At 34.7% G+C, this 23,330-nt stretch overlaps 1 protein-coding gene and 1 pseudogene across 1 annotated transcript; both read right to left on the bottom strand.

Moving 5' to 3' along the window:
- Window positions 1-829: 829 nt before the first annotated feature.
- On the bottom strand, window positions 830-1,679 carry LOC120166040 (annotated as a pseudogene).
- A 13,831-nt stretch (window positions 1,680-15,510) lies between these two features.
- Window positions 15,511-16,371, bottom strand: LOC120165899 (mavicyanin-like). The gene is made up of 2 exons (XM_039175330.1): window positions 16,111-16,371; window positions 15,511-16,026 (listed from the first exon to the last, which is right to left on the bottom strand). Exons 1-2 carry the CDS (start codon window positions 16,277-16,279, stop codon window positions 15,644-15,646), a joined length of 552 nt encoding a protein of 183 aa, XP_039031261.1. The 5' UTR covers window positions 16,280-16,371; the 3' UTR covers window positions 15,511-15,643.
- Window positions 16,372-23,330: the final 6,959 nt, after the last annotated feature.

Here is a 23,330-nt window from a genome sequence, read left to right on the forward strand (position 1 = left end):
CCGGTCTTCTGTAACGATACAATCAGTATGTGCACTGCAAATAGAGGAAAAATATTTGCATATGGACACAAGAGACAATGTTAAACAAAATTTAGTAAGAATACCAACCAAAGTATACAAAGTTCAGCGGAATCAACATGGATGATAAAAGCACACACACACACAACATTTATTGCGGCAGAAAAAGATTCTACAACAGAGGTATAAAAACGAACCCTTTCGGAGCTCCATTATTGCATTTATTGTTTCATCTCTATTGTGGTTGTTGTCTTGTCATATTAGATTAAAAAAATATTTACATATCCATAAAAGAAAAAAAGATTTTATTATTCTAGCTATCTATAAAGCAAACTATCAACTATTAGTTGAAACAATATAATGTTTATAAGAGAAATAAGATTGCAGTGGTTTTTTAGTGTTATTTTTTATGACGAACTGGATGATAGATTGAGAGTTCCTCTTTCTCTAATCTTGTATTTATATACAGACCTTTAATGTTGGTGTTATGATTAAGGTGAACAAGACTATTTATAGGTTGACATGATAAAAAAAATTGACTAGCATGGAAGATAACAAAAGGTGTCTTAATCCTCAACTAACTTCTAAATTAGGCTTAATTTTGAATGCTAATCTAATAAGTTAATGAATAAAATACTTTAAAAAGATGTGAAGCGAATGTTATCTCACTGATATATATATGTTTACTGCAATAGAACAAGATAATGAAGCAACCAGACACTTATTGTAGGCTAACTAAGGTAAGTTAAAGCTAAAAACTTTGATCTGATATACATGTACATATATATATTTGGCAATGTTTACATTGGAGTTTAGAGATAGAGATGAGAGTTTTAGCCAAAAGTTTTCTCAATTCTGTAACACATGTAGAGAAACCCATCTTCATTTTTGAAAGAATTATAGACATACCCCATGAGACTTGCTGCAGATGTTAATGGTCGAAATTATAAAATGAAAAAAAAGGTCAACAAGTTCTGATTAATCGATCGGTAAGCAAGAACCATCCATGAATACATATGTTCTTTTACCTGTTTGAGGCAATGTGTTGTTCACAAACACAAAGAGAGCTTTTCCAGGACTCAACTGCAGCCTCCTAGTTAGAATGTGAATGAACTGACCTACCGACATGTCTCGAGGAACCAGGAACCTTGGTGTTCAAACTCTATTAACAAAGAAATGACAAGAAAAGAAGAATAAAATACTTATTATTCTCTATATCTGGGAGGTTTGCCCTTGAATATCTTTCAATCATCAACTGGAGATATAAACAAACACAAGGCAGGCAGGCAAAAGGTGATAAACAATCTCTTTGGGTGTCATTGAGCCGAAGCGCAGCTCTTTAGTAGTCACTTTTTGGCACAACGACATCCGAAGAGAACAATTCCTAGCTCGTGTGATGTTACACACACCAACAAACAATTTCCGGACCAAAATTTGTTCGATCAGAGATTCCAATAGACTTGACCATATTGCAGTTCATATGCTTATCTTAATTACACATAGTGTAATGCTTTGGGATGAATTAAGACAAATATATAATTAAAACTTACAGGAACTCGATCTGGGTATCTGGTTAAAATAGTTTTTGATTCTTCTTGTCGTTGCTCTGTAAATATTAAAAAAAACAATCAAAATGGTAAAAACCCAACAAAGTTTCCCATTTTTTAACAGTCCAAAAGCTTGTTTTTCCATTTAAAAACACAGACCCACGATAAAAATCCGCGAACAGTGAAACATAAGCTATATAGAAACAATGGGAGAAAGGTAAAATTTTGTTCAAAGTTACCTCACGAATCATGGCTAAATGTTTAGTTTCCTCTTCAACGCGGCATAACTGAAGCTGAACTTTCTCTCGAACCTCCATCTAACATGCATTTTATATTCAACTCACTCACGCTTCTCTACCAATAAAAAGAATACAAAAATATTGTCAAATTCAAATAAAAACCAAAACCTCGCGAAATTTAAAACAAAAAAAGGAAAAGAAGAGAAATTAAGCAGTGAAGTGAAGGGCGAGAGAGAAAGGTTGGAAGGGAAGGGAATTGGAAAGGAATTGAAGAGAGTAAAAGGGTAAAAATGGTAGATCAGAGAAAGTTTGAGAGAATTCTAAAGCAAGCAGAAGCAGAAAGCTGGAACTTTTAGGTGTTTCTTCTTCTTCTAGGGTTCAGACGGAGGAGAAGGACGAAGCGAATAAAATTTCCCCCTTTTGTACTCTCTTTAGGTTTTTGGGGGTACGTAGCTTGGCTTCTTTCGCTGGATCTCGGGGTTTCATCTTATTGGATTTGTATTCCAGGTTCATCTCTAGAAAAAATGAAAAAGGGTTAAAAAAGGAGTGGGACTTAGAAACCGTAACCTTGCGTGGTTTGTATTTACAAAAGCCACTAATATACTGATAAATTGTGGTGTTTATTCAAAAAACGCCACTAAAGTACGGGTATTTAGCGACGTTTATATAGAAACACCTCTAAAGTACGAATCTTTGGCGGCGTTTGTGCTTAAAATGCCACTAAAGTATAGTATTTAGCGGCATTTATACAAAAACGCCACTAAAGTACAAGCATTTAGCAGCGTTTGTGCTTAAAACACCACTAAAATATAGTATTTAGCGGCGTATATACAAAAATGCCACTAAAGTACGAGCACTTAGCGTCGTTTGTGCTTAAAACGCCACTAAAGTATAGCATATAGCGGCGTTTTATACAAAAATGCCACTAAAGAACGAGCACTTAGCGGCGTTTGTGCTTAAAACGCCACTAAAGTACAGTATTTAGCGGCGTTTGTGCTTGAAACGCTACTAAAATACATTATTAAGCGGCGTTTATACAAAACACCACTAAAGTATATTATTTAACGGCGTTTATATAAAAGCGCCACTAAAGAACAAGTATACTACAAACAAAATGGGGATTCCAAATTAGCTGCAACCCAGACCCATACGAGGAACTTACCAAATAACACTTTTCCTGGGAGTATGAGGCCAGTCGACTGCCATTAATCCCACCAAGCTTTGAATATATTAGAACGAGACAACCCTTGTTTTGCCAGTTGATCTGCCAAACCATTTCCTTCCCTCGAAACGAATACAAATGTAACTTGAGGAATCTTTTTCAACAAATTATCAACCTCGTCGAACTGATCCCACCATCGTCAGGGTCTCAAGGATATGGAGCTAATCCAGTTCATGACTGTTTGTGAGTCTGATTCAATAATCAGATTCCAACGACCATGCCAACCAGTTTCCAGGAAGAGTTCTAAGCATTTTAATTGCTGCCAATTCGGTAAGATCCGAATTCGAAGCTTCAACCGGCTCTGAGAAGATTGTTTTTAGGTTACCAATGTTGTCTCTTAATACACCCCCACACCCTGCTGTTGACTCCTTGAAGGCTCCATCAACGTTGAATTTAACATGCCCAGGGAGGGAGCCACTCTACGATATCTGGTTTTGAAGATAGACACCCCTTAGGATTGTTCCACTAGTCAACTTCGCAGAGAATTAGAGCGTTGTTTATTGCTTTAATCCATATGAGAGCTCTCATTAAACCAAAAAAAAAAACAACAGATCTTTCTGTGATATATTTTTATTTTCAAAAACTGCATGTCTGCATCATTTCTCACCAATCATACTCTCCATAAACCCTCTGCCACGGCGATTAGCCAAACTGATTTCACTGAACCAGACCATGGAACTGAGAGACAAAATTCAAAAAAAGCATCCATGCTCGCAGGGAGTGGAACAACCAACAGACCACAAATTACAGAGTTCCTCTAGAAACAATAATTGAACATGTAATCGATAAGCAAGTGATATGCAGTTTCTAGACCGATCTTACACCACGGGCAGAATGTCACAGATTCATCTAATTTAATTCAGCTAAAAGAAAATCTTTAGTTGGTATCCTGCCAATTTTCACCATCCAAATGAAACTTTTTACCTTTAGAGGTACCTTGAGTTTCCAGATTTGGTCAAATTGAAGGACGGTTCTACTAAATCGTCATTTATCTTTAATCTTTTCTCCTTTAAAGCATTTAAGTAACGATTCCTCCCATTTTCTTTCTTTATCAAAAAGGGTTCTAGGGAACTATGAGACCAATTCATTTCATCAAGGCTCCTATGCTCGGCTAGTTCCGTGATCGTTTCATTAATCTAAATAACCGAGGAAAACTAAGGTAAAAGGTCTTCCCAAAACCGGATTGATTTACCATCCACTAGTTTCCATCGGAATGCCAATTTATTTATCCATTTTTTCACATCCTTCTGAGCAATATTGAGCAAAATTCCTTTCCAAATAAGCGACATCTTTTTTATGTGATTATATCCTATCGGCCAGCTTTGGATCAGATCTCTGTACTTGGAGGTGATCACCATACACCATAAAGCTTCTTTTTCCAAGATGCACTACCAACCCCACTTTGCTAACAAAGATTTGTTTTTGGCTTTTATATTAGTCACCCCTGCACCACCATTTTTCTTTGGCAAGCATACTGTGCCCCAATTAACTCTAGTAGTTTTCTGGGTCCTCCCCACAGAAAGTTTTTTCTCATTTTTTCCAGTTTGATCAGCACTGTCTTTGACTTTATCTTGGAGTAATTGTAGAAATCTGTATTTTCTTCCCTTAGAAGATTTTGAGTTCGCTTAAAATTCAGGGATCTTCAGTTTGTCCCCATCTGAACCGCTTGCTTTGTGGTTTACAACCGTGGGTAAGCCCTTGCCTTCAACATTGTTCAATCCATCCACCCTTTCCGCCTAATTTGATGTTTTCCGGTCCATGAACGAGTGGATATTTCTATTTGGTCTTCCATCAGATTGTTTAGCTCATTTCTCTTGAAACCAATCCACGTTATTCTAATAAAATAGTTTTGACGATAAAAGGAATATTAAGGTTACAAAGATAGTTTAAAAGTAGCCCTAGATTTAGAACATAAAAGAAACTTATAATCATAAACATCCAAAACATTTCTAATATTTAACAAAACTAAAAAATATTGTAATGATACTAGCCCCCTTAGCGTTAACTTGAGATAAAGGTAAAATCATGTGTTTTCATTGTATTGCAGTTCAATTCTCAGAAATGATAGAATGGGTGACAAAGGGACTTGTCACTAGAAAGGAATATTTTACATGTAATTGCAATACATGATGAGATGCTGAATGACAAAATACAGCTGTCCCAAAAGATGTGGAGGTCCCGTGCTACTTTTTAAAATGAAGTCTTTAAAATATTTTATAATAAAACAAAATTATAAAATGAGACCCGTAAAATATATATTTTTCTATTAGAAATCATGATTTTAGTAGGTTTTTTAAGAAGAAACAATTATAATTCATTTATTGTGGAGTTTTTTTTAGAAAGAAATGATTATAATTCATTTATTGAGATAATAAAGGAGAAAATTAAAAGATTTTTTTAAATCTTATCATGAAAATTAATAAAGGAATGATAGTATTTTTTTGGGAAAATAATTTTTTATTAATAGATTTATTTAAGTGTGAGGACTCTAAAATTTTAGGACACTGTAACATATCACATTCTACGCTTGTAAAAGCTACACTATATAGTATAAATTACTTATTAATAAATCTGAAACGCAGAAGATGAGCAACCGAACCAATCAGGAATTCAGGTAAAAGGAAATATCTGGAGGAGTTGCATCTCTATGAAACTTCCTAAATTACATCCTTTTCCTGTGTGCATAAGATGGGTTTTTATTTGCTTATTATGGCAATGGTTGCTACTTGTTAATTTATTTCGTTGGCTTGTCCTTCCTAAAAGGAATCATTTGGCTTTTTTAAAGTTCAACTATAAAGTGGCAGATCGAGACATGCATTTTACTACTCTGACCATCCACATCAACCATGTATCGAGTTTTCATCCCTGGCAAGCACAAGACTAAACTGCAGTAACTGTCAGTCAATGATGACGAGACTCTGTTCTTAGGATTTCACAGAGCAAGACTAGAACTTGTGATACTTTCACATGTACATGACAGTTAGGACACGAAAACCAACAGAATACACACTTCACTTCTCTTGTAACTCCAGGTCTAGGAGCAGCAGGGCACATATTCCGCTTTAGCAAACGGTTAATTAAAGATGATTTCCCGACATTTGGATACCCAACTATTCCAGCCTCGAACCTGGAAAAGAATGTACAAGAACACCAACATGTATATTAACATTTGATATGAAGCTTTTGAATACAGGTTCAACGCTGATATTTATGTGTATTATAGAGTTTATTCAAATAATCTACCATGCATGCCTATGGTAAGTGTTAAACACCATATGTTCAAAATTCATCACCATCGTTCGACATAAAACTTGTGGACAATTACAAGTATAAATAAACAACCGAAATAAACTTGCAAAAACTGCAGTGAAGTTAACCATTTTACCTGTAATTCAACGTGCACAAAGAAGTAGTTCTTGGCGGGTGTTAAAAAAGCCATGTAATTTAAAAGCAAGGATAGGTAAGAACCTTCCCCTGCTGGTTTCTAAAAGACATTGACCCCTTTTTAAGATTCTCATATACCCATAGTACTAAATTGTGGCCGCAACATAGCTTAATGCCTGCATTGTAACGTTTTTTAAGGTTACGTGACGCACTATCGGCGCAACGCAATAAAGGAACCGCATCACGATTGTTGCGGTAAAAACCGTTACATAAACCGCAACACGCTATAAATTACGCCGTAATGCCGCAACAAACTTTAAATTATCTCAAATATAAAATTACATATATGAATTGTACTAATTTAATTCTTAAAACTGGATTATAAATATATATAATTAATAATATCGTAATAGTTATGTTTAAAATTAGTTACTTTAATTTGAATTAATTAAATTATTTATTAACGCTATTTTAAAATTAATTTTAAATTGAATTTTTCTCATATATAAAATTGACGTGATTAATTTTAAGTTAAATTTTTATATTAACATTAAGTATCATAATTATATGTTTATTTATTATTATATTGGGAAATAATTGATAGACAATAAAGTAAAAAACTTCATAATGATTTACATTCTACTAGTACGTTATAAAACTTTTAAATTCAAATTGTGATATCTTGTTTAGATATTTATTATGCTATTTTTTATGTAGTATATTTTTAAATTCACAATTTCTACGGAGGCAATTACACAAGTGAAGTGATTTATACAACTATGAATGGAGTTAGAAATGTCATACAAAGGTTAGAACCCAACTTGAATGATCAAATTCTTGCAATGAACCATGTATGTATTTTATATACTTAAATTTTTTGAAAAATCATAAATTATCATTTTTAAACTACTAATTCATTTATTTTTTAGTTGTTGCTATATCGAGACAAAATGGATTCTTTGGAACACCATTAGCTCAAGCTGCAATTTTGAAGACTAACCCTGATAAACAAAAAAATTATCATCTATAGTTTTGTAAATAATAAAGATATTTGTATAAATACTTTATGGATTATATCTTAATATTTATGTATTTTGTAGTTGAATGGTAGATTAATTATGAAAATTGTGCACCGCAATATCAACGCATCGCTGTCAAAGTTTTGAGTCAAACAACTTCGTCTTCAAATTGTGAGTGTAATTGGAGTACTTTTAGTTTGATCCATACAAAGAAGAGAAATAAACTCAAGCATAAAAAGCTTCAAAAATTGATTTATGTCCATTATAATATGATGTTGAAGCTGAGACACATACAAAGAAAAAGTGCACAAGAATTAGAAATGAATTTTAATCTGATTAATCTTGAAAATATTTTTGAAGAAGATGGCCTACTAAATGCATGGATTGAAGAAAGAGATAATGCTACACTTGATAGTGAACAAAATTTCTCATGGTTGCCTGATGAGTTACTTAATGAAACTGATGAAAAAACTCAAGGTGAAGATGTGAACAGTTCACCTACTCCATCTAATGAGGAAAATGTTCAACTATTGACGTCAATTATGATGATGATAACGAAGACGATGATGGTGGTTGTGATGATCATGTTGGTGGTTGTGATGATCATGTTGGCGATAATGAAGGTACGTACCAACCAGAATATGAACACATTTATTCTACTGCTTTTCATGGAGATCAAGGTACGTCCAGATATCCTTACGATGATAATTTAGGTTTGTATAGAACAAATGCATCACAAAATAGAAGAGATGGTGATGATAGAACTCATAGGAGGATGGGAGACACTTTTATTATTCATTTGTAGGTTCATCATCATATAGTTCAGCTACAAATGATAATGGAATTAGTGAATCATCTCATGGTTCTCATTCTTACCAACCAAATTCATGTTATCCACCTTACCTTGAACAAAATCCAAGTTATGGATTTTTTCGTCATCATTTATCATACAACATGTTTCTTGCCAATGATGCATCTTATGATGCAGATAATGTGATGTCTCCTTCACATAGAATAGGAAAGAATGAAAACCAAGACAATGACGAAGATGAAAATACTTTAGATTCGCCACACCATTCATTTTTGGTGGTGAACTGTAAGATATAAAATTTTTATATTTGTAATTATGTTTTTTTTCTTTCTATGTTATGTAAAATGAACATTTTTATGTTACAATATAAAAAATTCGATATGATTTTAGTGATATTGTTTATATGTTATTCATTAACATTATAATTGTTATTACTCATTATCCAGTATGATAACACTTCTATGGTTTATATTTGTTTTTAATAATTTTTTATCTATGAAATTAAATTTTTATTTTCAAAATAAAATATTAAAAGGGTATATTAATATTAGTATATTAAAAGATAACTGTAAAATGTATAAATATAATATTTTAGACGTATTGTGATTTTTGAGGAAGAAATCACGCCCGCAACAGCTGCAACACGTTACTTAATGTCCATACCGTCCGCAACTACAACACCGCAACTGCTTCCGTAATAAAAATATACAACCGCAATTTGATACAATGCATATACCCCGACCATTTGCTGCCATTTTTAACTGCTCAAGAATCTTATCGTTTCTTTTCTACTTTATCATTGTCATCTTATATCTAAATCAATCAAAAACTAACCCTACAGCATTGGACCCTCCATTTCATGGCAGCCCCTTCTCCACAACCACGTGACCCCGTTCCATCCAGTGTCACCTGCCTCATTGCTGATTGCTTAAGCCACTATTGTTTTACCAAGTACCCCACCATAAAAAAGAAAAAAGAAATATAACCCTTGTGATTAATACTAGTGCTTTGTTATTATCATTGTATAAACAAATATTGTTTGAATTGTTTGTATCGTTAAGTTCCAATCAGGTCAGCTTAATTTTGGGGGGAATCTTGGGCTACTTGGTTAATTAAGACCAAGATTTTCTTTTGAATCTAGATACCCTCCCATAAGCTGCAGTTTGACTTAATGCCTGTTGGATTAAGACCCAAAAGCCTAAAGATCCTGCCAGTCAAACTACCTCGAATATAATCACTCGCTTAACCAAGGGTTCACTAATCTCTAATCCATTGAGCTTTTTGATGTTTTATGGTGTCTGAATGATCATGCCATTAGAAGATCGACACGACAGTAGTGTGTAGAGAGGGTGCACGAGGTCTATCGAAACACGATCCCGCCGCCCCTGCATGGCTTCCAAGTGCTTCCATGACCAAGGATCCGATGCATGTTATTCAAGGAAGATGACCAGTTTCATCCATGTGGTTTGCACATGCAACTTTTGTAGTTTACGTTGGGAAATTAAAAATGATTGAATGGAACAGTAAAAGGGGAATGATATAGTCAAACTCAAACTAGAGAGAGAGAGAGAGAGAGAAAACTGGGTTTGCAATCATTTAATGGGTTTTGTTCTAATTTTTTTAAAGCTATTAAGTAGAAATAAACAAAGAAACCCCCAAAAATTGGTTCCTCACACCCAAAAAGATTTTCAACATCTAAATGACTACTTCTCCCATATGAGCACATCAGGTGACATGTAATTTGCGGAAGAGTAAAAAATAATAAGTTAATCTAAAATTAAAAAAAGGCCGCCATCCGTTGTAATTAAAAACCTATCGAATGTGCAACTCTTCAGACTAAATTTAATAATATTTTAGGTTAAAATCAAAAATATTATATTTTTCGTAACAAATTATATAATTTGTATAACTATTCTAATTACAACCTAAAAAGTTATCATTTAAAATCTCAAGTAATATATTATGTTGTAACCAAAATTGCAAACACTTGTAACTTTCGTCGGCAATTGTAATTAATATTTTAGGTGATCCTTTCGTCGCTTGGAACTTACCCTCAACTTAACAATTGTGATTGAGCTAAGTTTACATATTTCTTCCTCTCAAGTGTTGTCTTCCTCGACAATGGCGACAAGTTTTTCAGTGTGGGGGCAATCTCTTGCAAATTAGTGTCTTGGTTCATGGTTATTGAAACAACAAATTAATTAGATGTCCCTTTCTCTTTTGACTTGTGTCAGTAGGATTTGCCTTTGTAGGCTCCTCATCATCACTTGATAGGCTTTGTTTTTTGCATTCATCTTGGTTTCTCTTACTAGGACCCTCGGCTTTTGATTTGAAAGGCTTGAGTTTCTTAACACCAAATTCGATGAGGAATTCGACAGTTGTCAATACTTTATATAATTCTTTACACCCCTTCTTTCCAACTCGTTTTTGACCCATGGCTTTAATCTATCCATAAAGGTGAAGAACACATTCTCTTCAATTAGGCTCGGGACTTGTAGGCTTAACTCAACAAATTATCGAATGTGCTCCCTTAAAGAGTCTTCTTGCCTAAGATACCTTAGTTTTGATTGTGCCTCGTTCTCGACATGATAAGGGTAAAATTATTCTTTGAACTCAGATTGAAATTCTACCCAGGTTCTAACGTTGGTGTCATCTCGATGCATTTACGTCACCACCATAAGAGTGCTAAATCAGTTAAATAAACAAAAGAATTGTTTGCTTTCTCAGTATCATCTCGATGACCATGGCTCGAAAGTATTAATCCATGTTTCATATAAATTTTCAACGTCTTTGATCGACCTAATCCCTTTAGACTTTCCTTCTTTAGGTTTTCAACCTCAGTTTCGGAACCCTGGTGTAGACACCCGTTTTTGTCCGAGTCTTTTTTAAATATTATTATCGTTATTTTATTATTATTATTATTATTATGCTTATTTTTATTATTTTTTTATTTACATTTTTTACATTTTGTAGGCCAATCGAGGCCCAAAACATATGCAACCCAATTACAATATTTTGCAGGCCCGGAGCCCACTACAAACCTACCCAGTACATCAGGCCCAACAAATGAACCCACTCACTCAGCCCACTCAACTACAAGCAGCCCACCAGACCCAGCTGGATACCCAAACCGGCCCATTATGAAACCCTAATTTTTTAGGGTTTCTATTCATATACTCAGCCGCCGCCGCCGTTCAGACTTCCAGCCGCCGTGTGACTCTTCAGATTCCAGCCGAGCTTCACCCTGACAGCTTCTGACGCCGTCGTCGTCCTTCCTTGCACCAAAACAGTAACAACATACATCCAACAGTGAAAAGAATCAACATCAAGTCAGAGAATGATTATCCTAGAAATATAGGATATTATTATCCTATTTTTGAGGCCTCACATCCATCAACAAATCAACATGCAAAGCAAGATAAAAGGAAAAGGATAGAAGGAGAAAGGGGAGCATTAGGGTTTCAGAGAGAAACAGAAAGAGAGAAAACTAGAGAGAAATCATTCGGAAAATAAAAAAAACTAGCTAAATAACCAGAAATAAGCCAAAGAAACCGAAAAAAAAAGAAAAGAAAGGAAGGTTCATACCCTTTAGAAGTTGAGAATCCATCTCATCGGAAACAAAAATCTTTTTTCCTTGAAGGTACATCCTTCTCCACCATAGATCTGGGTTTTTTTTAAAGCTGTGAGGGTTGCGAAAAGAATGATTTTCTTTAAAAATAATATGGGTTTGTGAGTGAGGAGTTAACTTTTAGGTTTCTAGTGAGCTAGTGAGGTTAACATAGAGTGGTCTTATTATTTCCGGCCACCAAACCACGGTGACCGGAGCTGATTGAGGGGTGGTCTGGGCGTAAGGGAATATGAGAGTTTGAGAGGACCTTTAGGTTTCCCTGTTTGGTGAGAAGAAAAAGGAACGGGTGAGTGACTGAGAATGTTAATTTGTTATTTGGTTTTGGGGTTAAATGCTGAACACTAAACAATATCGTGAAAAAGGGGGGCATTTCTATGTTTTGTGTGTGGGTAACCTATGTAATGGGGCCTGGAGTTTTCGTAACTTTGTGTTATAATCATGTGATATATTTTAATTGTTTTATATTTCATGTCTCACATTTGTAAGTGTTATATTTTGGTCACTTGGCAGTTATTATTGATATTTTGTACATTTAAACATTGTACTCTGTGTTTATAAAATTTACATTGTGGTCATTGTCCTTGTATTCTGGGTTAAATACCGAGACCTGGTTATATGTTTTACTTTCCTTATATTTTAGTCCTTTATTTTATGTATGGAAATAGAAATTTACGTATCTAGTTCATGAGATCTTCCTGATGTATGTTTTAGTCACTGTTTAGTTTTATTCTGGGTTATTTGCTTGTTTGTTCCTTTATGTTTCTGGTTTATCTTATTTTAATCCTTAATATTATTTTTGGATTATTTTCATTTTTGTACCCATTTTATTTATTGTATTTGATTAGGGATCTGATTTATTTGTATTTGTGGTTAAGCCCCTAAAGTTTCTGTTAGTACATTTTAGTCCCCTGTTGTTATGTTATTTTATCTTTGGAAGTTTTTTTACTATCATGATATTTTACTTTCTTATATTTCAATCCTTAATTGAAACTTTGGTTTTTTACTTCAAACTTTAAATTTCATCCTTTTTTATATTTTAGTCATTTTTACACTATTAATTGTTTTTGGTTAATTGGTTAATTTCACTTATTAAGTTGTGATATGATTATTTATTTATTATATATATATTTTTTAAATTTTCATATTTGGGTCTGCCATGCTTACATGTTTTCATTTTAATCTAGGTTATAATATGCATGTACATATTATGTTTCACATGTCTGTGTGCATGTACTAATTTATTTATTTTTATTTTATTTCATTACATACACGTGTTGTATCATATATGCCTATATACATAAATTATAAATTTATTTTTACCCTTTCATATTCATATATATATTACCAATGTTTGTTCCATGCTATTTAATTTGATTTATGTTAATTTGTTAAATCTAATTGTCAACATTTTATGTTATTTATTCGAATATCTTCGAGAAAATATATTTGTAGAATGGGGTGGAAAGCGCCACTTGATCGAAGTGATGTAATTCAATACGACATTCGAACAGATACGAACTTAAAATAGATCTATTTTCTTTTTACTAATTAATTTATTTTAATAATGCAATATGTGTTATTTTTAATTCACTATTTATTTCCTTTTATTCGAATGCAAACGTCAATTTTATTTATATTCGATTTGCATATTTATCAATGAGGGAATATTCTTTTATTGACAAGAAATAGTCGAGTTAGCTTCCCCGATGGAGGATTATTAATTTTGATATTTCTTTTCGAGTTAAAGAATTTTCTGTAATTAATTTAATTCGAAGCAAATTAATCAATGTTCGATAAATGGATCACAATTTAATTTTATATTCGATTTATCAGTTCCACCATTTACGACAACACATAAGCGACATAGTACCAATTTTGGGCGCTGTGGGGGTGCTAACCCTTCCCCACACGTAAACGACTCCTGAATCCATTCAAATGGAATCCTTGGTGACGCAAGCTATTTTTGTCTAAAAAATGATTTTTCCTAAAATTATTTTTAAAGACATTTTTAGGTATTCAACCTACCTAACCCAAAGATCAATGACGACTCCTTTCAATTTAATTCTAATTAATTCAAAATCATTTAATTTATCCAAATTAAAGTCATAATCGTTTTTTAAAATAATATTTATTTGTTTTACGAAAAATGGTTATGACACCTGGTTTTTAAGTTCTTCGACCTCTTGTGTTAAGCCAGGATTTGGGCTTTCAAAGCATCGTCTTGTTGGAACTCTTCGCATCTAATTCGTTGAGTTCAGTATGAACATCCTCATGGATATTGTCCAAGGCTTCAAGCTTCTAGAGATCCATAGACCCTAGCTTTTCAAGGTCGATGGATTCCAATTGATCCAACACATCCCTAGCTTCCCTCACAGAGTCTTCGAGTTTGGTGATCTTACCATAGAGTGATGAGAGCATGTCCTTCGACGTTCCTCTCTTTTTCTCTGTGTTGGAGTCTCGACACCCTCGGATGTTGTTGCCTCGCCACGTTGAGAAGTCATATAGTCTAATCACAAACGTGGCTTTGATACCACTTGTTACAGGGCTAGACTGTCGGTTAGTTGGTCCGTGCGGCCCTTAGATGTCTCGTTTGGTTGTTCGACGTCTAAGTCAACTTAAACTCCTCGGTTATTGTTGCTATAGCGATAAGAACAATGGAAAAGCATTGAAAAACGTAAGTAAGCGTGTGTAGGAAAGTTTTTGTCCTGAATGTCTGAGTTTATTCACATAAAATTCTCTATATCTAATGGGGGTGGGAGACCTCCTTTTATAATTAAGTCCCCTTACATCTCATGACTACTCCTAGTTTAACTACAAGTAAAACTATATACTTTAGTTGGAACTCTAATACTTGAAACATATTCAAACAAGGTCTATGCTACTTGGCTTTATTTTCCAATTAATTATCGGCCTTGCTAGGCGGACATGCCCTAAGTCAGTGCTGGCCTCGACCTCGGTGCACCCTCGGTGTGCTCAAGCCTTGGTCCTATATACCTCCGATGTGTGCTGCCCTCGCCCCCAAACGGCCCCCTTTGTGCGTTCATCTCTATTCTAGGCACACACCCGGTGTGCGTTGGCCTCGACCCCGAGTGCATCCCTTTCCTTGCTGGCTAAAGCCCTTGGCTAACCTTGTCGTGTGTTGGCCTCGACTCTAAGTACACCTTGGTGTGTGGTGGTCACGACCCTAGGCAACTCTTAATGTTTGATGGTTGTGCTTGTGGGTAGTTTGGTGGTGTGCGTGTCTTGACCTTATTTGACTCTATGTGCGCCTTGATCTCGGTGTGGCCCTTGTGGGTTGTCTGGGCTGCGTCTGTCGCACCTTGATGGGTGTTAGTCTCAACACCACTGCGAGAGCGGTTAACCTTGTGCTGGTTACGACCCCACAAGTAGTCTGTTGTGGGCCAAATTCGCCCATAAGTTCATGATGCTAATAACATTTTTTAATGATTAACCAGGTATATTCACCGTAGTGATTGTTTGATGGGCACTCTCTCTTATTATTGAAGTTATTTGATAGGTTATTTTCATAATAAATTTTGATGGTACAAAATGAAGAAAACCAAACCATAAAGTTAAATAACCAATGCTAAAAAGGTGTATAAAATGGTAAAATTATAATATTATATATTGTTTAATGAAGCATTAATTTTAAACATAAATTTCATCCGGTAAATCAACAAAGCCTAATTAATACAATCGTACTATATGACCTAAACATGATACGCTGCTCCGATGTAGTCCAAGCTCTAAACACAAATTCATAAGCACCGCAAGCCTAGAAGTTGAAGGCAAAAGCAACGATACAAACTGCGATGAGGTCCAAAACCCCGGAGGAGACGAGAGACAGGGCACTGCTCTGTGCAGGGCCAGGTGCACTCACCATTTCTGATGGTGAGTTTGCAGGAGACGAACCCAATGTAGAAGGGCTAGGACTTGCGGCTGGGCCTTTGGATGACGGTTTAACCAACACATCGACTTTCTGGCCGGCTTGACAGTGTCCTGGGACGCCGCAAAGGAAATAAAAATGGCCGGGTCTTTTGAGGGTCACGGAGTCAGATCCGGAGGTGTAGGAGGCGATGGCCGATGTTCCGTTGCATGACTTGTAATCGTTGTGGGTCACTTGCATCACGTTGTGGAACTGTGGGTTGTAGGCGAAAACTGCCCCGTCAAGCAAAACATGGGTTTAATTACCAAAAAGATGTTTTTGTTACCAAAAGATTGACTAGTACTAAAGCTACTTACGAAGAGAGTCGCCGACGTGAAAAGACTTGGAGGAAGCCCATTTGAGGTAGTCAATATTGCCGAGACTCGTCCATCCAGTGGAGTCACCCACTCTGTGAACCGCACCGAGAGAGACACCGACGAAAGCCAGCATCAAAACGAAACCCACGGTTCTCTTGGTAGCAGCCATCCTCAATGACAGTTGTTGATTTATGAAAGAAAACCTCGGGGCGTGGCCGCTATAAATAACTAAATAAGGAGTTTTTGTTCGCCTGGAAAGATTTCCTAATCCCAACGACATTTATAAAGGAAAAAAAGAAGAGCAATTTGCGGTTCCGCTGCTACTTTTAATGAAGTGCAAAAGATATGAACATTCTGCATGTTGAATCTGGGACGTAGATGTGTGCGTTTGACTGACTCTAAACCCTCGGATTTCCAACGGGAATATAGTGTCAAAGTTTGTTTCAATTCTTGAGATTTGGGAAATTTGAAAAGTGGGACCTTATGAGTCATGAGAGGCGAGTCCAACACAATCAATGACTCGGTGGTCCATTGACAACTGGTTTTCCATCGGTGAAAGATTAATTAGTAGGTTTGGGTCCACTCCGGACCAGGGACTGTGCATTTACACTCATTTCTTTGTTTCCTTTATGGACAAAATAACAACTGCGAAATAATTTGATGGAGCGCAGATTTTCACGGCGTTCGATTTTGTTGTTTTCAGAAGATGGACAGCTGTTTCCCATGGAGTAAATGAGTTCACAGGAAAGAAATTTGATTGTACTGGAAACTTTTCAGAGCTTAACAGACAATTGTCTGACAGGTTATATGATGCTGCAACAGTTGCTTTGGTACAAACCAAAGCCCACATGTCTTCTACTGTTTCAGTCAACAAGCTGCTTATCTTTCGTTGAACAACTTTCTAATTTTTTTTCTTTGTATTTTATATTTAATTCATTATTTTTTCATATGTTTTATTTTTCATTAATTTTTCTTTTTACTACGCACATCCAATCCATATCTTGTACCAAAATACAAATTAATTATGTTCTACTTCCACGTACACGAATGTATATATTCATAAATATTTTTATAATGAACACGTTCATAATAAGAATATAATTTTTTATACAAAGTCAAAATAAATAAATTTTAAAATATATACAACTAAAAAAATAAATATCTATATTTTTTTTCAAATTTTAAAATAGGTAAGTGTAAACTATAACCACCACTGGTATGATCAACACCGCAAGAGTTATAAGCCACGTACCCGAAAATCATGCTATCATGCTGTGTCAAATGGAGATCGCATGCACACAGTGGGGGATCAAGAAAAATATTTGATGATGGACACATATATGTTAATGATGTAAAAAATTTAAAATATGTAAGCATATATAAAATTTCAAGATAAAAATTATCAATAAATAAGTCGAAAAAAAAATCAAATCAAGATGAACACTATAAAATTTTAGAGTGGGTACCATCTATAAATCATGTGACTAATTGAACAAAAACTGCCTACCCTCAACCATGAGTGCATCAGTCTGTGCATGCACGGGTGGTAATTATTTTGCCTCTATTATTAACAACAAATTCAAAAGGCAAGAAATATTAGTTGCTAAATGCTAATATTTACCTTACCATAGCCGGAGGTTACTAGGATGTGAATCGAGCAGGGTGGGTGCACTTATTTTCGTTCGTGACTCGTTGCGAGTATAAAATTTAAAACTCTTTTTTTGTTTTGTGATTCATAAGATTAAAATTATCATGATCATATTGCTTATGTGAATCTCGACATCTAATTAATCTTTATTATATTCGATTCATATCTATTTCGTATATTATATTTAAAATTATGAAAGATAATTTTATTTTTATTGTTATTATAATATTTATCAATATTTAGAGAATATAGCCTTGATTTTTTAATTAAATTAATTTGATTAATTATATCAGTTAAACCCTTAAATAGTAACATGGACACTTTATACGCTCAGTCCAAGGTTGATTTAAATAGTAAATTCAAACGAACAATGATGGACCGGCCCATATAGGTAGGTAAAGCCGACTCTTAGAATAAACGTATACGTGTAACCAAACAAAAGCTTCACCCGAAGAGCCCGACAGCGGAAAGTTCTTTCCCTTTACTATCCTATCCCCACTCCCCCATTCCCACTTTATTCCCTGTACAAAATCCACACCCATTTCTGCTTTCGAATGGCGGCGCCCTTTTCTTCGACAACCTCCGTTGGGTCCCTTTGCAGGCCTAATCTTATTCCTCCCAAGTCTTTCCACTCTCCTTTGGGTTCTCTCTTATTTCTTCCTCTTTTTTCCTTTGGTATTTTTTCATTTGAAATCATTGTGCTTTAACTAGACGGTTTTTTATGCTTTCAGATTGTTTCTTGAAGGATTGAGACCGCGTTAATTATCATTCCGGCAATATTCTTGCGCACTCATGGAGCTCGGCTGCATACTACGTCAATATTCGTCACAACGGGCAAAGACGACGTTGTTAAACACTTTCCACGTAAGAGGCAAGTTGGTTGCTGGAAATGCTTCTTGTGTTTGAAGAAATGCTACAGCGATATTCTAGGATAGTATAGTTGTGGGGGGGGGGGGTTCTCTCTTTAGGGTTTTTATTATGTTTATTGTTTTGGAATCTTTGGACTCGAGGTGTGCAACTATTGAAGAAATCGAAGCAGAGAAATCTTCCATTGAGAAAGATGCTGTGAGTGCCTATAAATTCAACTAAACCAATGCAACGTTTTTATACGAGCTGGAGTTTAAATTAAGTTTCTCTGTTTTTTTTTTCGTTTACTTATTAGAAAGCGAGAATGGAGAAGACAATTGAGACGGTTAGAACGAATTTCAATTCAATAAGGACAGGGAGGGTAAACCCAGCAATGCTTGACAAAGTCGTGGTACAAAATCTCATAGAAGCTCACATGGTTTATATTGGGATCATGGACAAGCTATTCTTGAAAGTGGTTTGCAAAAACTATTGTTAGGGCACAGTTTAAATATCTTCAAATTGCTGAATCTTAGATTGTGTTCTCTGGACTGGATTTGAGACTGGTCAAAGAAGGATTGGTTTCTTGATTAATTATTCGATATAGCTAATTGTATTCATCTATGTAAGAGGCCAAAGTTTTCTAATTTGCTTAGAAACTAAAATTCATATTTTTTTTCTTAGAAGGATTTAATTGTGTGCTGTTTTAGGTGGAATATAATGGAACTCCAGTCAACTTAAAGAATATTGCTCAAATCAGTACTCCTGGTTCAAGTTCTCTCTTGATTCAGCCCTTTGGTAAGTCCAGGTATGGTACAAATAAGCCAGATCTTATAAACATTAGTTCAGATTTGTCCCTGGTGCATGTAGTGTTCTTCAGTCATCTTCTGCCATATATATGGCATACATTATGAATTATGGATGTATCAAACTTTTTTCTTTGGAAATGGTATGGCACATAAAAGTCGGCTATTTTACGCATTATATTTTTAGTAGTGTTTCGACAAACTTTTCTAAGAGATTAAGAGAGATAAAGTGTGCCTTATGAAAGCATCTATATGCTTCCTCTCAACGACTGATGCTTTTTGATGTTTAACATTTTTTAGTTTAGTCTATAGAGAAAGCTATAGTCAACTCTGATCTCGGTATGACTCCAAACAATGATGGTGAAGTGATTCGCTTGTCTCTCCCTCAACTGACAACTGAAAGAAGAAAGGTCTATCTGTTTTCTTGATATTTTGGCATGTTGGAGGCAAAAAATGTTTCTATAGCATCCTGCATCCCATGTTTCAAAAATTATCTATTATAGAAGTACTATGTTCATAAAATTATAATTTGCTTGTAAAATATTTTTTTCACTTTAGGTCTTTCATGTCTTTGTAAATGGTATTATAATGCAGCCTAAAACTATAGTTTTTGGAGGTTAGTCTTTACTGTTGTTTCATATTTTCTCATGCCATGTATATATTTAACTGTCTATCTGTACTACTTCTTCACTTATATGTTTTTCGACTTTTATGCCTTTGAATCATAGAGCATGAGTTGACATGAGCATAATGTAATTGCTTCCAAAGGCATTAATTATTTCTTCTTTACACATGGCCGTGGGAATTTCTTTTTTATTTTGTGAAGCATATGATATTATAGTAGTGAGGCTTGGCTGTTCTAAAGACTCATCATTTTGTGGATTTTGATGCACTAACAATGCTCTATAGCAAGTGCAAATACAGTGAAAATTACATATGTTCTTGGAGATGCTTTGGAGAGTTTGCATATATGGTTATTAACATGGTGGAAAACTTGTTTTGGATATTCCTAAGAAAATGTTTGCAAGAACTTTTTGTAGTAGATAAAATGAAAGCATTGATGGCAGTTTGCCAATATTTAGGGAAGATACTTTTACATGATTGCACGAATTGTCAAAATTTGTGGCCAAACAAGCCGAAGAAGGGAAGGTACTTTTAAGCTTTTGTAATTTTGGTTTGTACTTCATCCAATACACTTGACACTTAATTATTTCCATTTCACGCACAAATATACACTCCCACCCTCTATCTCCTAAAACATATTTGGGATATTTAAGTTCAAGATGCATGTGTCCTCAATTATCCTGAAAAGAGATCACTCATTCAGCAAAGAGAGAGAGAAGCAAGAAATGCAATAATAATTGGAGATATTCAACGTAAATTGGGTTTTCTTTGCCAATAGCATTTAAGTTTGGTTTAGGGATAAAATTCCTCCAAGCACATGGAAGAGTTCAGCTTTACTTGTATTGAGGCTTGGATTTCTAATTGTGTGCATTCATTGGGTTTGGGTCGATATATCTTATGGTGACTGAATTTGGTTACGTACTCACTTAAATCATCTTTGTTGATCACTTGTTATAGGTGGCAGTGAGAAATATAAGAAGAGATGTCCTTAAAGCCTATGAAAAACTTGAGAAGGCTTTATTTTTATAGCTTTTCATCCTCACTTTTGGTTTATCTTTCTTTACATTTTTTCCTTTGTGTTTTTTGAATCATCCTTTCTTGATATTGTTAAGTGATTTGCAGGTGACTTGAGATTTTACCTCTCTCTCTCTCTCTCTCACACACACACACATCATCATCATCTTCCCTGCAAACAAAGTCAAGGAAAGAAGTGTTTTTTGTCACTATAAGGCAGAACATTATGCGCAATTGCTTGTTGGTTACAAGACCAATTAGCACTAAATGGCTTGGATGATCAAGGTGATCTGCAATGAATGGGTCTTTTGTCACTTGGGTTTTATGATTTCATCCAAATGCCATGATCAAAGTGTTGTAGGTTTATGGAAAATGGGTGACCACTCATTTTAATTAATTCAACTTTCCTGGATATTTCCAATACCTTTGGAAGTAGCGGTGCTTTTACCTCCTGACTGTTATAGTCCAAAGTCCCCCTTGATAGTATATCTGATTTTCTGGCAATTCCCTGTTTTGGGGGTGCAACCCTTGAAATATAGACTTTAGAGGCTTCTAATTGTCTTCAGTTTCTTTTGTCCATAACTCCATGTACAGTAAATGTGTTTTTGCATTAGTGTTTCGCAATCATGCATGTATATTTCTGGTCTGATTAATAAGTCAATCTAGTGTGTTGCACTTTGCCTTCAGTGTTCATATTTGTGAAATGTTCTTCGTGCAGAAACTCACAGATGAGTATATGAAGAAAATTGATAGCATCAACAAACAAAAAGAAAAGGTATGATTTGTCAAAAAGAAAGTCCATTGTTTCCCATTCTTTGTGTTTCCATTTTTTGCTTTTAATTTGATCTAATGCACCTGAATTTAATACACCAATATTTTACTCATGCTGATCTTGCTTTTGCTCGTCTTGCTGGAGTTGCTGACGGTCTAGTGATTCTCTGTACAAAGTTGTAAAGTCTGGATCTTCCTTATTATTAACACTAAAAGAATATATAGTAGTCTTTGCTTTCTTTGTGATGGGTGGAACTTGTGGTGCATAGTAACTAATATCTTGCAGAAGAACATTTTGAAAGTTAATATGTTATAGGTAAGATACATTGTCTTGAAACAAAGTGGGAAAAAAATCAAAATCCGTGATCACTGAAACTATCTCACTGATTTTGAGAGGTCCGTGGTGTATAAGTAGCCAACAAATACTGGCCTTTTTTTCCCGCCGTGTTGATGTAAAAGATGTGGAGCAAGTCCAAGTTTGAGAATGGTGTTTAAATTTCAGAATGTTGATACCTAAAATTATTGGACTGAGATTGTCAATAGGTAGATTTTTCCACTCCAGAGGAGAGGCTTAAGGTTCCAATCTCTTCAAATTTAATATAGTCTTTGACCAAGAACAGTCGAGGATCTATACCAGCTCCCTTGAGCAACAGGAGCTGCAGTTTGTCTAAAATCTACATCCATAAAATAGTGACATAGGATTATTATTTATTTGTTGGTGGCCATAGACAACGTTTTACTGTATATTATTTTTATTCTTAAAGCATCGTCTTTTTTTTAGCTGAAAGAGAAGAAAGCATCCCCTTTTCTATTCTGGAGGTCTAGAAATGGTGATCTATAACGTGACCATTGAGTTGGTGAACATTCAACAATGGATGAGAATGAGCCTAAATCTGTCGTTTCGGTTCATTTAATTGGTTTTTTGGTCAATTACCATGGGCCTCAAAATTATTTAGGGAAAAAAAGTGTCAACAAATTATTTTTGGATTTAGGCATTTTCTATATTATAGGGGAATTCGTCATTTTCTATAGTATAGGGGAATTTGTCGCCTTGAGGTGATGATTTTCATGAGTATTTTTATATTTGAAGTTTATTATTTTAATATTTCTTGTGAAAGTTATCATTGAGGTGATAATTTTTATTAAAAAATAATATTTTTAGATTTTTAATATGATTTTTTTTTTTAATTTGGAATTTCCAACACATTTCAAAACCCACACCTATCTTCCTCTCTAGGATGATAGCCCAGTACCAGTTTGTATCCAAGTTGTAAAAGAAGAAAAATGGGGTGAGTCTTTCTTGCATTTTATACACATTTGCATACACAAATACATGAGAGGCATGAAATAAAGCACTTTTGGGTGCCTTTGTCCATTGAAACAAACTGGGTTAATGTATACAATGACCATGAAAACCAATTCTGATTACAGAATCTATTACATGGAACTTAAACCAATAATACTGGTACAATCATTCATAGTTGTACTGTGAAATCACCCTAGCTGAATTT

Source organism: Hibiscus syriacus, unplaced genomic scaffold, assembly GCF_006381635.1.
Source record: "Hibiscus syriacus cultivar Baekdansim isolate YM2019G1 unplaced genomic scaffold, ASM638163v2 tig00111621_pilon, whole genome shotgun sequence".
In the NCBI taxonomy this organism is placed as follows: Eukaryota; Viridiplantae; Streptophyta; class Magnoliopsida; order Malvales; family Malvaceae; genus Hibiscus; species Hibiscus syriacus.

Bases quoted from the DNA above. Each gene is read 5' to 3' on its own strand.
- LOC120165899 (XM_039175330.1), bottom strand. From the start codon at position 16,279: ATGGCTGCTACCAAGAGAACCGTGGGTTTCGTTTTGATGCTGGCTTTC. The intron at 16,027-16,110 runs GTAAGTAGCTTT...TTGACGGGGCAG, and splicing joins TCACGTCGGCGACTCTCTTC to TTTTCGCCTACAACCCACAG.